Consider the following 12,776-nt stretch of genomic DNA (forward strand, 5'->3'; position numbering starts at 1 on the left):
TTCCGTTTTTTCAGTTTTCCTCCGTTTTCAAGATACCGAATTTTGATTTTTTTGATGTTCAAACTTTTCAAACAATCGTATTTCAAAATTAAGACCTTGTACGACAAAAATTTATGCCACAAAACAGTTGCCTTTTATCTTACCTATATGAAGAAATATTTACAATTTTTTGGACTCACTGAATAGATAATTAACGAAATAAAACCTTTTAAAAATTTACATATATTTACATGCAATTTTGTAAATTTCATAAGACAGATTTTTATGTATAAAAATATTATGCTTCTAATTACTTAATTCAATAAATCAGTGGGTGAATCTGAGAGGAGCATCGTAAACGAAAGCTTCAATATCCATTCTACTTTTAAAATTGCTTCAAAAATTTTTAATACTCTAGTCGATTCGTTCGATTTTACTATAAGTTTTCTGCACCTGAAACACTTTTTTTTTATTCACGGTGTCGTAGTTAAATATTTAATTTCACAACATCACGTACATCTAAAGCTCTTCTTTATAATTCCATTATGTATTTCTTATCTTTGTATTACCTACTCAAGAGATCTTCGTAGTTCACGAATATCCTACCTATCTCGTAGTGAAATTGTTAAATAATAGTATCGACATTTGAATTATCAGTATCCTTAATACCACAGTTTCGGAGATATTTGACTATCCAATTTAAAGAGGGACACCCTTTGCACACAAGTAAATCGTGTGCAATGGTGAACACTGAACTTTAGAGCCCGTTACGCCTACGTGCGTGAAGAAGTGAAACGCAGTTAAATCCGTCTATCTCTCCGCAATAACCTTTGGGGGATGGTTTGTGATGTATGGAAATGAATAAAATAGGATCTGGCGAGGATGAAATATCATCCAGACTTGCGCACTACTTCATTGAAGTCTTGCAGGAGTTTACTCGATTTTGCGGAGGAAACGGAGCACGGCGCTGGAAGACGAATAATATCAAGGACTCTACGGCGGATCATTTAACGAATTAACAATTATAATCACCCATTAGTATTCCGATAGTTAGCATAAGGATTTCTAACCAGTCCGCGGGCTCGGTGATGGGCACTAAAAACTTTTGGAAAACTAGCTAAATCTTTGGGCAAAATCATCCGGCCAGAATGTTTCCCACAACTTTGATAATATCTTAATTTGTAATCGGCCGCTGAGACAGTATAATTACAAATTTAAAATACTTGTACCGAAAGCAAACAAGCTTGCGGTTATACTGGCGCTTTATCTAGACTGATTAACATCAATTATCTAATCATTCGACGCATTCGAAGGGAAAGTTTAAATCGGGATGAGAAATCCGTTGATTTACTTTTGTTTTTCGTCTTTGTCCAAAGACGAGAAACGAAATCACAATCACTGTCATGACACAAGCAATTATAATAATAAATCATCGCAGCCTAACTGATACCAAGTCGAAGGTCCATATGCTTGAAGGTGAATTATGTTCCCGAAAAGGTGAACGGAGGGTTTAATTTTTTATCAACGACGAGAGATGAAATTTTGTTATTCCGACCCATGGAAATGAAGGATCGTCCACGAATGAAAAATTCCGAACCTTCTGGACCGATCCATTACTCCAGAGAGAGGTTGAGTAAATAATTACCTTACAGCGCCACGCAAGTAATCGAACCAAGCGTATATTTCACGCGGATCTCTGCGAAATACCAGAATTATCGTGCTGTTATCGCTACGACAAGATCAAATTTTTGGACTCAAATATGACAGTAAACGGTGCAGAAAAGAAATATCGCTGTGAAATTTATAAATGACAAAGATTTCCCATCGTCGTTGTAAGTCTCGAGATTGTTGTTCCGGCAACGCCGATATCTTCTACCTTCGACGCGTGACATCTGCCTTACCATCAACCAAGTGGCGTTGTTTGTCTGCATGTACCTACGACCCGCACGAAATTCGATAACTGCCAAAATTCCTTTGCTTTATTTTACCTACAAAAGAAAAGCAGATATTTCCGAAGCGACTTCTTCGTCTCCGCAGTCGGATGATCTTTGGAGGGTTTAACCCTCAGTCCAGTTACCAAATACCGTTCGACATATCCTGTAGTTCGCGTGGAATTCAACCGTTTCGTGCAAACTTATCTCCTGCGAATGCAACCGGTTATCACGTCGAGCATTCCGCTGATATTCTGCAGCATCGAATACGACTTTCTGCTGAGCCAACTGTCGGCATTCCCTCTGCAATTCGGAGTCATTGATGACCATCTGAAAACAAACAGCGGTTGCATGGAGTCCTGCTCACGGTCAGCAGCCAGTAAAAGAAAATGAGATGAAGCGATGACCACCTACAGTATCTTTGTTTTCACTGATTATGCACTGTTATGTAAAATGAACGTAATTAAAAAAATTCCATCAACTTGCGATGACTCTGAACTATGACAAAAAAAAAAGTCCGTTTCCTTGTACCAATCTCGACTGTAATATAAGATCATTATTATGAGAGTAAGAACAATTAGAAATGCATTCTTTCAACAGCGGTGTCGTTTTGAATTTTGTTTCCTTTATTATTATTACTATTGTTTGTTGTTATTATTATTGTACTCCATTCGAGATAAAACAAGGTGCAGATCACGTTCGGTAGTTTCTATTATACACAAACAATGCAAGGTTGATTAAAATCAGATCAGTTGTTTCGCGCCAAGTCGAAACAAAACAGAATACCCTGAAATTTTTATCACTATGTTAAATATAGATTGAACAAAGGAGTAGCTTGTAATTGTCTTTGAATTTTTCACTGAGAAAACGTGCACGCGACAGCATAATTAGTCGGATTCTCGCCATTGCATCGGTGCAAGGACTTTGTCTCGGACCGTTAAGCAATACGGTTTCATATCATGAGGTGGCACCGGCCAGTTTTATCGCGGTTGTGTGTTCTCGTTACTTGCTCATCCGAGTTGGCCGGGTGAAGAATGATAAGCGTTGCGCATGGCACGTTTCGAGAGTTGCACACGGCCGTGGAACGGCAAGAAGAGGGAAGGGATTGCGGTTCGATAAAAGCGACACCTTCGGCCGGTGCCACATCAGAAGCCACCGAGAAGCAAACCGACAGTGTCGCAGTTTCGTTCAGCTACAAGAGGAAAACCGAGAAACACATCAGAAATGCCGGGTCCCAACGAAAAGTGCAAAGGTGCGTAGACATATACATTTTCCTTCATACGTGTAACCATTTTCAATAACCGTTGTAGTTTTTCGTTGAACTAAAACGCCGACCAAGTCTTTCCGCAAAGGAATTCAGCTGCAAGCATTCTTCGTTGCACTGAGAAAAGAATTTATTTCCCGGTAACAATTAACATGTATTTGAATATAGGAAAATAAACGTTTTGATATCAAATTTTAGTTGAGTCAAATAATGATCTGTAGAAATTTGTTAATAATTATTTAACAAATCATATTTGGCTCAACTAAAATTTGTGAATGATAACTAAACATTAATTCAACATATTCAAATATACGCTTGTTAACGGTGAATAAACTCTTTTCTCAGCTTACTTCATCATAATTTTCAAATTCTTATTTGATAATTATTTACGTTGTAAGATTTCCGTGAACAATCTTTGTAACCGCCTTGCAGGATATTCGGTTTAGCGATAAGAACAAACGCGCATTTATTTCGGCCTGCTACCGATACACCAAACCGGAAAAAGCATAAACTTCGTCTTTGAGGGCAGTCCAACGATCAAGACAATGTTTGTTCGAGCGAAAGAAACACCTGTGCTAAGCAACCGATTTTGTCTGCAACTGTGTAGCTACGCCTTGCAAGAACCTTTTGTCGAGTTTATTTCTGTACAAGAATTATTTGCACGATTCGATAAAACAGTATAAATTTAACGAAATTCAATCGTAATGATGTACGAATAATGCTGCCTTTATGAACGAGACTGTTCGTCACCGGATAGCGTGACTATTGATCTGTTCGCGTTTCTGGAATGTCCGGTTAACGGAATGCATACAGGATGCAGGCAATCACTTGCGTTGAAATGATGACACGATCATCCCGTACACTGCTTTACAAACTCGCAGCATCAGGGTTGGGTACTTTTTGATTAATTATTTCCGATCTGAAATTTTATTATGATACTCTGTCTTTATGATGCCGAATATTACTAACTTTGGCTCGTAGATCTTTGAACAAGACCCGAAAAATCATTAGCCAAGTTTATTTCATTCGTATTTACCAAACTTACGACACTTTTTTCAACAGACGCAGTTTTTGATATTTTATTGTTATTTTTCAGGTGACTGCCAGGGGTCATGCAAATGTGGATCAGACTGCAAATGCTGCGATGCACCCGGAGGTAAAAAATAAAATTCATTCATCCAATGAAGTACGTCGTGAACTATTGGCGAAAATAATCACTGAAATTGCCTGCCACGATTTCTTTGCACTCGATTATTTCGCGAGAGCACTCCAGCACCTTACAAATTTTCAGCGAAGAGCCAGAAGCAAAGCAATTGAGTTTTTGTCGAACATACGGTTGAATTGTGACGAATAAACGTTATAAAAGTTCTATTTCGTCGTACCAAGGCGTAAAAGAGAAACTATTGAAAATTAGATAAGATAATTTTTAAACATTCAAACATTTACGGTGGCAATATAATTTTCGTTATTATTCAGAGGTTCATAATTGCGTTTCCTTTTTATTAATTCTTACTCCCACAAATATTATACGAAATCGTGAATTTTCTCTTTTCAGACAAATGCGGCTGCAAGTCCGGCAGCGACTGCAAATGCCAGGATTGCAAATGCACATAAGAAGTAAGAAATAAAATGTCGAGGACGGATGCCGGTTGGATTGAGAAAATGGATTTGAACATACTCGCGCTAACTCAACACAACGTAACATAGTCTTAATATGTACGTCGATATGGTCTTTACCTTTTTCATTTGTGCTTGTATTTCTGTTCGAAAAACTTCTACCAAATAATATGCTTAATTTTATTTAACTGGCCATGAATCATGTTGTCTAAACATTATACTTACTTCAACGTGATTTCACTTGAATATCACAAGTATCACAATAATAATATGTAATAAATTTATCTACCCTGAACATTATGTAAAACTAAAATAAAAGTATTCCACTAATCGAATGGTTAGTCAATAGAGAAACATCACCGTCATTGGAACCCAACAACTATGATTATTACAAGCTGATTAAAAACAATCACAGCTATGTTGACAATTGCGATACGCAATGCTAGCTTGTTGTAGATTAAGAGGAAGATAAACAAATAGAAAGGTAAGGAAGTCGTGCTGGTATAATGAACAATCGACTATCGAATAATGGCAGCAACTTAACAACGATACGAAAGATAAAACGTATGCTTACTGTAAAATTAACAGCAAGACCGATCGAGCATCTCAAGTGATTTCAATGAAAGATAGGAAAACAGTATGCGGAAGCCTTGAAGGCGTCAAAGAACCGTAGCATACCTTGAAGAAATAAAAAACAACCGTGCATAAATACGTTTCTTTCAGTTTATAAATAAAAAAACCATACCCGCTCCGCCGACGATTGACTCGTGAAAGAATCCGTGTATCGAAGTCAAGATTACAGTTTTTATTCCGAGTCAAACGGGTGCCGAGCTGACCGGTAGATTACACACGAGTTCAATAACCGTACCTGACATCATTGCGCGGAATATAATGGGCGGACATAAAAAAAAATTCCTCAAGCAAACATCGTACTCGACAATGAATACAGCCGTTCAGACGATAATGCCGAATGTGGAGTCACAGGGTAAATGTAACGGTATTATTAATCAGAGAAAAGGTTGAAACTTGAAATCCGACTGACTTTCCAAGGTCCTCAATTAACCTCTGTCGAAATATTTATACACACAATTGCTTCCGGTAGAGGAATGGCTAGGTATTAGATTCGTTGATGCACATTTGTACTCCAAGCATATAGAGATTCATGGCCCTAATGAATGTCGATCGATTCTGAGTAGACGTTGGAAAATTGTACAATTTTTACGCTGACACAAGAACGCTGAAGGACTGCAATTCTGTCCGTTGAAATATGCTACACAACTGATTGTGAGAAACACAATGTACTCCTCTAGAACACCTGCCGTTCGTCTTGCCTTGCTCACATGCCGATCGTGGATTGAAAGGATGCTATAATTTATGTCCACCTCATCGATCATGCTTCAATGAGAAACACCTCGGTACACTTTAATTACATCATAAAAAATTCATTATACTACTACTTTTTCACAAAAAAAAACCATAATTCTTATGTAATTCTGTTGAGCAATCGCTGGTTTTATTCGTCAATAAGTTCTCCACAGACCGTCTAAGTCAAATTGTGAATGAACCACAAGTTTAACATATGAAAATTATTACGTTATCATTATGTTATACATCGCACATGTCGAATTTTCTTCGCCAACTGACAAGCTCAAGAAATAATCTGTCTCGGACAATTTGTAGGAAATTCGTTCGCCGATAAAATTAACTACTTTTCAACTGAATCGTTCGAACTGTGAGGATTTTTACGTAAAAAAATTAATGGAATGATGTGATTTCTCTGAGACTAGTGTTTATGCATAATAAAAATTGAGGGTTGAAACATTTTTTCTGAATCACAGACACTTTCTTGGATCAGATTCAACTTACGATTTAATGCATTTTTACTTTAGACGTTTAAATTTCCCGCCAATTCTATGTCTCGCGTAGTCGCGGATATATCCATGTTATCCGCATATCTTTAGTATCGTCGACTGCTTCAAGAAACCACTTCAGCGAATTGTGTGCTAAACTTCAGTTGATAACTACGAGCAATCGATTGCTGCTGTTGGCTGTGTTATCGGTAAACGGGAGTCCGTGCAGAAAGCTCTTCGATATTGCCCTCAAGCTTTCGTGGCGCCGATTGCGGATTCCTCGTGGCAGCTAAGAAATTGTTAATACTTGCCCAGCGATACTGGCGATAATTCTTCGCTGAGGGTGAAGATCAATTTTCAGAAAAACTAACGATAAGAGATCGACGGGTCGAAATCCCGAAAGTCGGAGGGTCATAAATACGAAAAATAAAAATTGAGAAGACGAATATGTAGAAATAAAATCACACCAAACAGAACTCTTGAGAATAAGCAAAATTACAAAGGGAAACGTATCGATTTGACAAAAATATCGAATACTGGAAAAGTTGAGTGTACAAGTTCCAGAGTCGTACTTTTTAAGGAAATTCACAAACGCGGATTTTATCAAAGCAAAAGATCAAAAACTCGAGAGGTCAAAATACCGAATCTCATTTATTGAGAAGTGTGAAGGGCCAAAATAGCGAAAGCATATCGGCTAAGAGTTTCAGTAAATAGATGGCGATGGTGTCTACCAGCACTATACCGGGCCCATCGGAATTTTGGTCATTCTACGTTTTGGGGACCCAAATTTTACTTGTTTCGAACTTTTACTACCGACACATTTCTTTCGAGTCATTGACTTTTCAAAGTATCGGCCGTTCTAAATTTTCACATTCACAAATATCCATTTTCTATATCTTTACATAATGTCTTTCGTTAATTTGGAGTGCAAACTATTCTGAAAAACCTTTTTCGGATGAAAAAAAACCGTTCGGATAAATGATCTTTCGATAAAACAGTTATTCGTCTGAGCGATTTATCAAAAGTACACGATGCTAATAAAAGTGCACACCGATTGGAGTAAAATTAAACAACATCGGTGTAAATCGTTCGATTCTTGACACCAAGTAGTCGTAAAATCAACACCAAAATGGTGTGGATTTCTGTAGAATATTTTCGATGTTATATTTAACACCGCATTTCTAATAGTGTAAAATTTTCGTATCGCTGATCTTCGGTTATTTTAGAATTCATATCTTCAAAATTTTGGGTTTTCGGCCAGTCGATTTTTTGATTTTCAGAAAATTTGACCCCCATCCAATTACTGTTTCTGCCAAAATTTGAAATTTAATTTTTTATCATTAGAAACTCTTGTAGAAAACAAATTGTCATATTTTCCAGACTTTGATGTAACGCGTTTGAAACAGGTGCTTTTATTCGAATATATGACCAAAAAATTGTGGCACGATCAACAAACTGACAAAGACAATTTGTAACGCTGTAACGCTCAATTGTCATTTGCCCATTATATATTTTTGATAAGCCTATACCATCGAAACAATAAATCTTCATTCTCCGGAAGACGAGTGCTAATATTTTCGAAAGCTAACGCGAACTACGGAGACAATGAATTTTTAGTCACTCGACTCGTGACCATCGGTTCGCTTCCTTTTCATTTCTCTCAAAGTAGGCTAGGCGATCGAACTTTCACCACTGCAAATACACATCAAGCCACAACGAAATGTTATGCCTTATACTTTACTGCGTTATTATCCCAGTAATCTATTCCGTAGAATTGATTCGAGGCGTAATATTAAAAAAACTCAACATCGTATAGTTGTTAAAATGAGGCCGATATCCTTCATTCTGATACGATGCCTATCTGTATGGAGACGATTCGTCCAATGGGAGTAATTATAAAAGCGGTAAAAAAATACACGCTACTAATTTCCCGCTGTCTGTATGGGAACCACTGCGTATGATGTACACTCACATAATCATTCGATAGATTCGCAGCCATATCCGTTCGTACAGCGTTTACAAAATCAATTCAAAGGTCAATTAATAGGACGGTAAACCTGTATCTTCGTACAGCTGGAGTTCTCTTTAAGGCTTCTCTTTGTTAACCGTTACTCCCATCTTCAAAGACGATTTAATCTAAGAGGGTCAATAAGAATTAACTTGGGTTGACCGGAATAATTCAACTTCAGCCGCCTTGTGTCGACGCTCTAAAGAACGACGCATTTTCTTAAGCTGAAGAAAAAAGTCAGCGAATCGAAGGAAGCTCCTACAAAAGATTTGATAAATCTTTTGATTACGCGTAGAATTCAGTACCTTTTTAATTCTGATTCAATATCCATTACTGAATAATTTTCGCCCAACCTTCCTCTATTCTTAGAATTTCAGTATATATATATTGTCATCGCCAGTGATAAGTAGATATAAATCAAAGTGATTTTTTTCAAAAATAATTCTCTCGACAAAGAAATAAATTTTCTTTCTGGAAAATTACAACAACGTGATTGAATCTGTATTTTTCAATCTATGGCCTTCTTCGGCAAACACGGCTGTCAGGGTGTTATCGCATAAGCAAATAACCGTACAAATAAATCCTCGAATAAGTTTTTTTGTAAGTCAAAGTATACCCAGGTATGTGCAACAGCACAATGACGTGTTCGAGCAGATCATCGCGCGTTGCACTGCGGTCAAGTCGTTGCACACGAGGCGATTATTCTCAGCCGAATGGAGAGGGGGGGGTCCGCAATATAAATACGATCACCGATCGCCAGATTCGTCAGACGCGGAAGTAGAGAAGTGACTCGAACGTTTGTTGGCGATTCTAAAGCGAGTCTAAATCAGCATCAACATGCCGGCACCGGGTTGTGACAAGAGCAAAGGTAATTATTTGTCCTTCTCATTCGTACGAGTTGAATCAGTTATGGAAATAGAATTTGCTTGAAGTTCGTAACGATAATGTAACTATTGATTTTTAAGGGTAATCATGATATCGCAACTTTAGAATCGTATGAAATTCGGTGTAAACAGCGATAAAGCCAAATATTACTCATATCTGGCTTTATCAACCACTTCAAAGTCATTCCCAAGGTGCAAAACGGTGAATTTTTGTCTCGACGTTTCGTTGTTTCAACGTTATTAATTTTTGCATAGTGAAACAAACCGGTTCGCATACGTAGAACTGATTGTGAGAATACTGGAACCCGAGCTGTTCCTCGTTTTGTTATTCCATGTAGGAATACAATTCCTAAATCAGATAATGTGTTTTTGCGATAAAATATTTTCAAGATACAGAAAAGTTTCATTGAAATTATTTTATAGACTTCCACATTCGTATATCATGTTATCAATATTGTTGGAGAAAAAAATTATTCGAATAATTCGAAGAATAAAGATAATATTATGTGGGAAAATTCGAATTCAGTACGATACGTGACGGCCGAAAAAATGGCTTGTTTTAAATAAATTTTTATTTAACGACTAATAAAAAAATTTCCCCTCCATCGTGACAATGATATTTCGGTGAAGGGTTATCTAAAAATAATAAACAAAATCTTATCAATATCTGTACAAATGTAACTGTCGTTGGGCGTGGCTGGTTTTTCTTTCTGGATTATTTACAAAATGGTGACAATTAAAATTTTTTTTCACCATTTGACAAAGTTAACGAGTGACTATTGTAAAGTGAATTTGTTCAATTCACTCGTCGTCAATTAAAAATGAAAACGTATTCTGAACTCGCGATAGTGAACAGTGGTTAAATGGAATGGAATTGAAATAATATATATAAACCTCCCGTTTACCAAATCACTAATGAAATAAACCCTAATTAAAAAAGTATCTTCCATTCAAGGTTCGTGCCAAGGCTGCAGCTGTGGAGGCAGCTGTAAATGCAACAGCGGTGGATCAGGTACATATTGAAATTTGTTTCACTTCATGGATTCATTTTTCAGAGATTAAACCGGGTAACTCGAAGTACTGAATCAACTATAAATATTCGATGAAAAGTTAACAACGCGATTATTTACTTCACTATATCGACGAGCGTAAATTCGTAAGTAAGCCAACATTATACTATTATTTATTTGTATATTTGCGTGCATTTCAGGCAGCTGCAGTGGCCCACAAGGTGGAAAATGCTCCTGCACCGGATGCAAATAAACGACCCTCCGAGACGTTTTGGAACAAGATTTTTTCTCAACATGGATGCTATCACTAGGATATCAATTAAACGCAATGGCCACATTGTATAGTAAAGAAACCATATCAAAATATATTATTTGACTAGCTGTATACAGATAATGAAGAATTATTATTCTGTGATGTTGTTTAAAAATAAATGATGAAAACCACATAATACTCCATCGCTTCATCAAATTCTACTGTAGTTTTTTTTGTTTTTGTCTGGTAAATAATTGTATTAATAATTGAATGTTTAATTGCACACATTACGCTGCAATTTGCCTATTATATGTATAATCCCCCAAAAAGCACCTCTGGTGCAAAAACCTTTTGCCAAGTACATTAAAAATCTGCTCTCATCCTTTACCAAAAAAGATTCAAATCACATATTAGTTCCAAGTCTGTTAATTCACAATAAAAGCATGATCGACACTTAATCCTTAGCTTTCACGTCACTCTGGAATCACACTGCTGCCACACTGGGATCAGACTGATCTTAAACTATGAATAAAAAACAAAGTAACTCGTGAACAATAACAATGATGAAAATTGAGAAAAAAAAATTAAATTAGTACTTGAAACTTGGCAGGCCTCTTTCAAGGCATGATGCATACATAAAACGATAATGATAAAATTTATTTATTCCTCAAGGTAATTTTCTGAAAATTTAATTTTTTTCTTATTATTTATTGAGTATTAACGATCGCAGATTATCCATGGAAAGTGTCAATTGTTAAAAAAATCTTACTAGTCCAGATGGCAGCGATCAATTGTCACTTATGCACCGTGTAATTGTTGATTCGTGGAAAAACGAACTAATAGAATCCCTTCAATTATTTTAACATGCATGGCTGTAACGTTGAATTCTGGTTTTCAAATTTTACAAACGCCGTATTCTGTCAATCGGTAAAAACATCTTCTCAGGTTGAATAATATTCCAGTAAATGTCAAAGAATTCATTCGGGACGCAAATAAGGCACCGGATGCAATCACAACTTAACTCGAGTTAAGTTTTAACAACAAAAAATGCGTACAAAGTATTCAATCAGTTGCATCTCAATACAGGCATTGATAACTGAACTTAATTCATAGCAGATTGTTGTCTAGAGGTTCAGACTATACATTAACGTTATTACGAAAATCAAAATAGTGTAATAACTACTACCTAAATTACTGGCATCTTTAGTTTCCTTCACGCAGATGCCTCCGAGATTTTCGTCAAGAACAAATTCTGGTTTTTCGTCGTCACGGAGTTGACGACAAAACGAAGCCGATCGAAGGATTTCCAAACGCTTATTATCGCCGCGCTTTAACTTGTATCTCTTTAATCATACCGCGCACTTTACGACACACAAAAACCTATTATTATCTGCCCGCGACATGCCGATTATAACAAATCAATGCTCGATTGAACAACGCACTTAAAAAACTGATTTTCAACTTTTTTATCACCTCCCCGAATGCAGCAGCGAATCGTTGTTGATAACTTTGAATTTACGCCTGACGCCGCTACCGACGACAACTTCACACATCGTTGTTTGCGCATGCGCACAAGTGGCGTCACGTGGAGGAGCAAATAACAGAAGCAAATGTAAACTTGATCAACGAGTGGCTAGCATTCTTTGATTCACCGCTTATGTTCTTGTATCATATTCACAACGAATAATTTGTCTTCAAAAGATGATGTGACGATTTTAAGGACGCTGGGTGTCTCGTATATTGAAGTAACACAAATATGTTTGAAGGCGAAGATTTCGATCTGGCCGATCTGGACGAGGTAACTAACCCCAAATTTATTAAATTTCACATGAAATTTTGCACACTCGCGCCATTCAGTCCAATTCTACTTCACTTGATTAATAATCTTACGCATTTTCTTTACACTCCGAGCACTTCAATGCTACCCGTATTTATTAACAATGACAGAAAATTTACGACTGAAATCCGGATAAGAAGCTA

The 12,776-nt window shown here is 36.8% G+C and overlaps 1 protein-coding gene and 3 long non-coding RNA genes across 6 annotated transcripts in view; 3 read left to right on the forward strand and 1 right to left on the reverse strand.

Annotated features, from left to right (window-relative positions):
• The window catches only part of LOC124222049 (uncharacterized), a 26,559-nt gene continuing 13,783 nt past the window's right edge, over positions 1-12,776 (reverse strand). For all 3 annotated transcript variants that reach the window (XR_006883925.2, XR_011177364.1, XR_011177365.1), the window contains exon 3: positions 1-2,240. This is a non-coding gene — a long non-coding RNA (uncharacterized lncRNA). The remainder of the gene's footprint in view (positions 2,241-12,776) is intronic.
• LOC138191155 (uncharacterized) lies at positions 3,005-5,121 on the forward strand. The gene is made up of 3 exons (XR_011177464.1): positions 3,005-3,162; positions 4,271-4,330; positions 4,730-5,121. It is a non-coding gene; the product is annotated as an uncharacterized lncRNA (long non-coding RNA).
• LOC124222046 (uncharacterized) lies at positions 9,361-10,992 on the forward strand. The gene is made up of 3 exons (XR_006883921.2): positions 9,361-9,517; positions 10,489-10,545; positions 10,744-10,992. It is a non-coding gene; the product is annotated as an uncharacterized lncRNA (long non-coding RNA).
• LOC124222038 (uncharacterized) overlaps positions 12,391-12,776 on the forward strand; it is a 2,856-nt gene continuing 2,470 nt past the window's right edge. The window contains exon 1 of the mRNA XM_046632610.2: positions 12,391-12,594. Coding sequence (XP_046488566.1) covers positions 12,553-12,594 — 42 coding nt within the window. The 5' untranslated portion in view covers positions 12,391-12,552. The remainder of the gene's footprint in view (positions 12,595-12,776) is intronic.

This window comes from Neodiprion pinetum, chromosome 6 (genome assembly GCF_021155775.2).
Source record: "Neodiprion pinetum isolate iyNeoPine1 chromosome 6, iyNeoPine1.2, whole genome shotgun sequence".
NCBI lineage: Eukaryota > Metazoa > Arthropoda > Insecta > Hymenoptera > Diprionidae > Neodiprion > Neodiprion pinetum.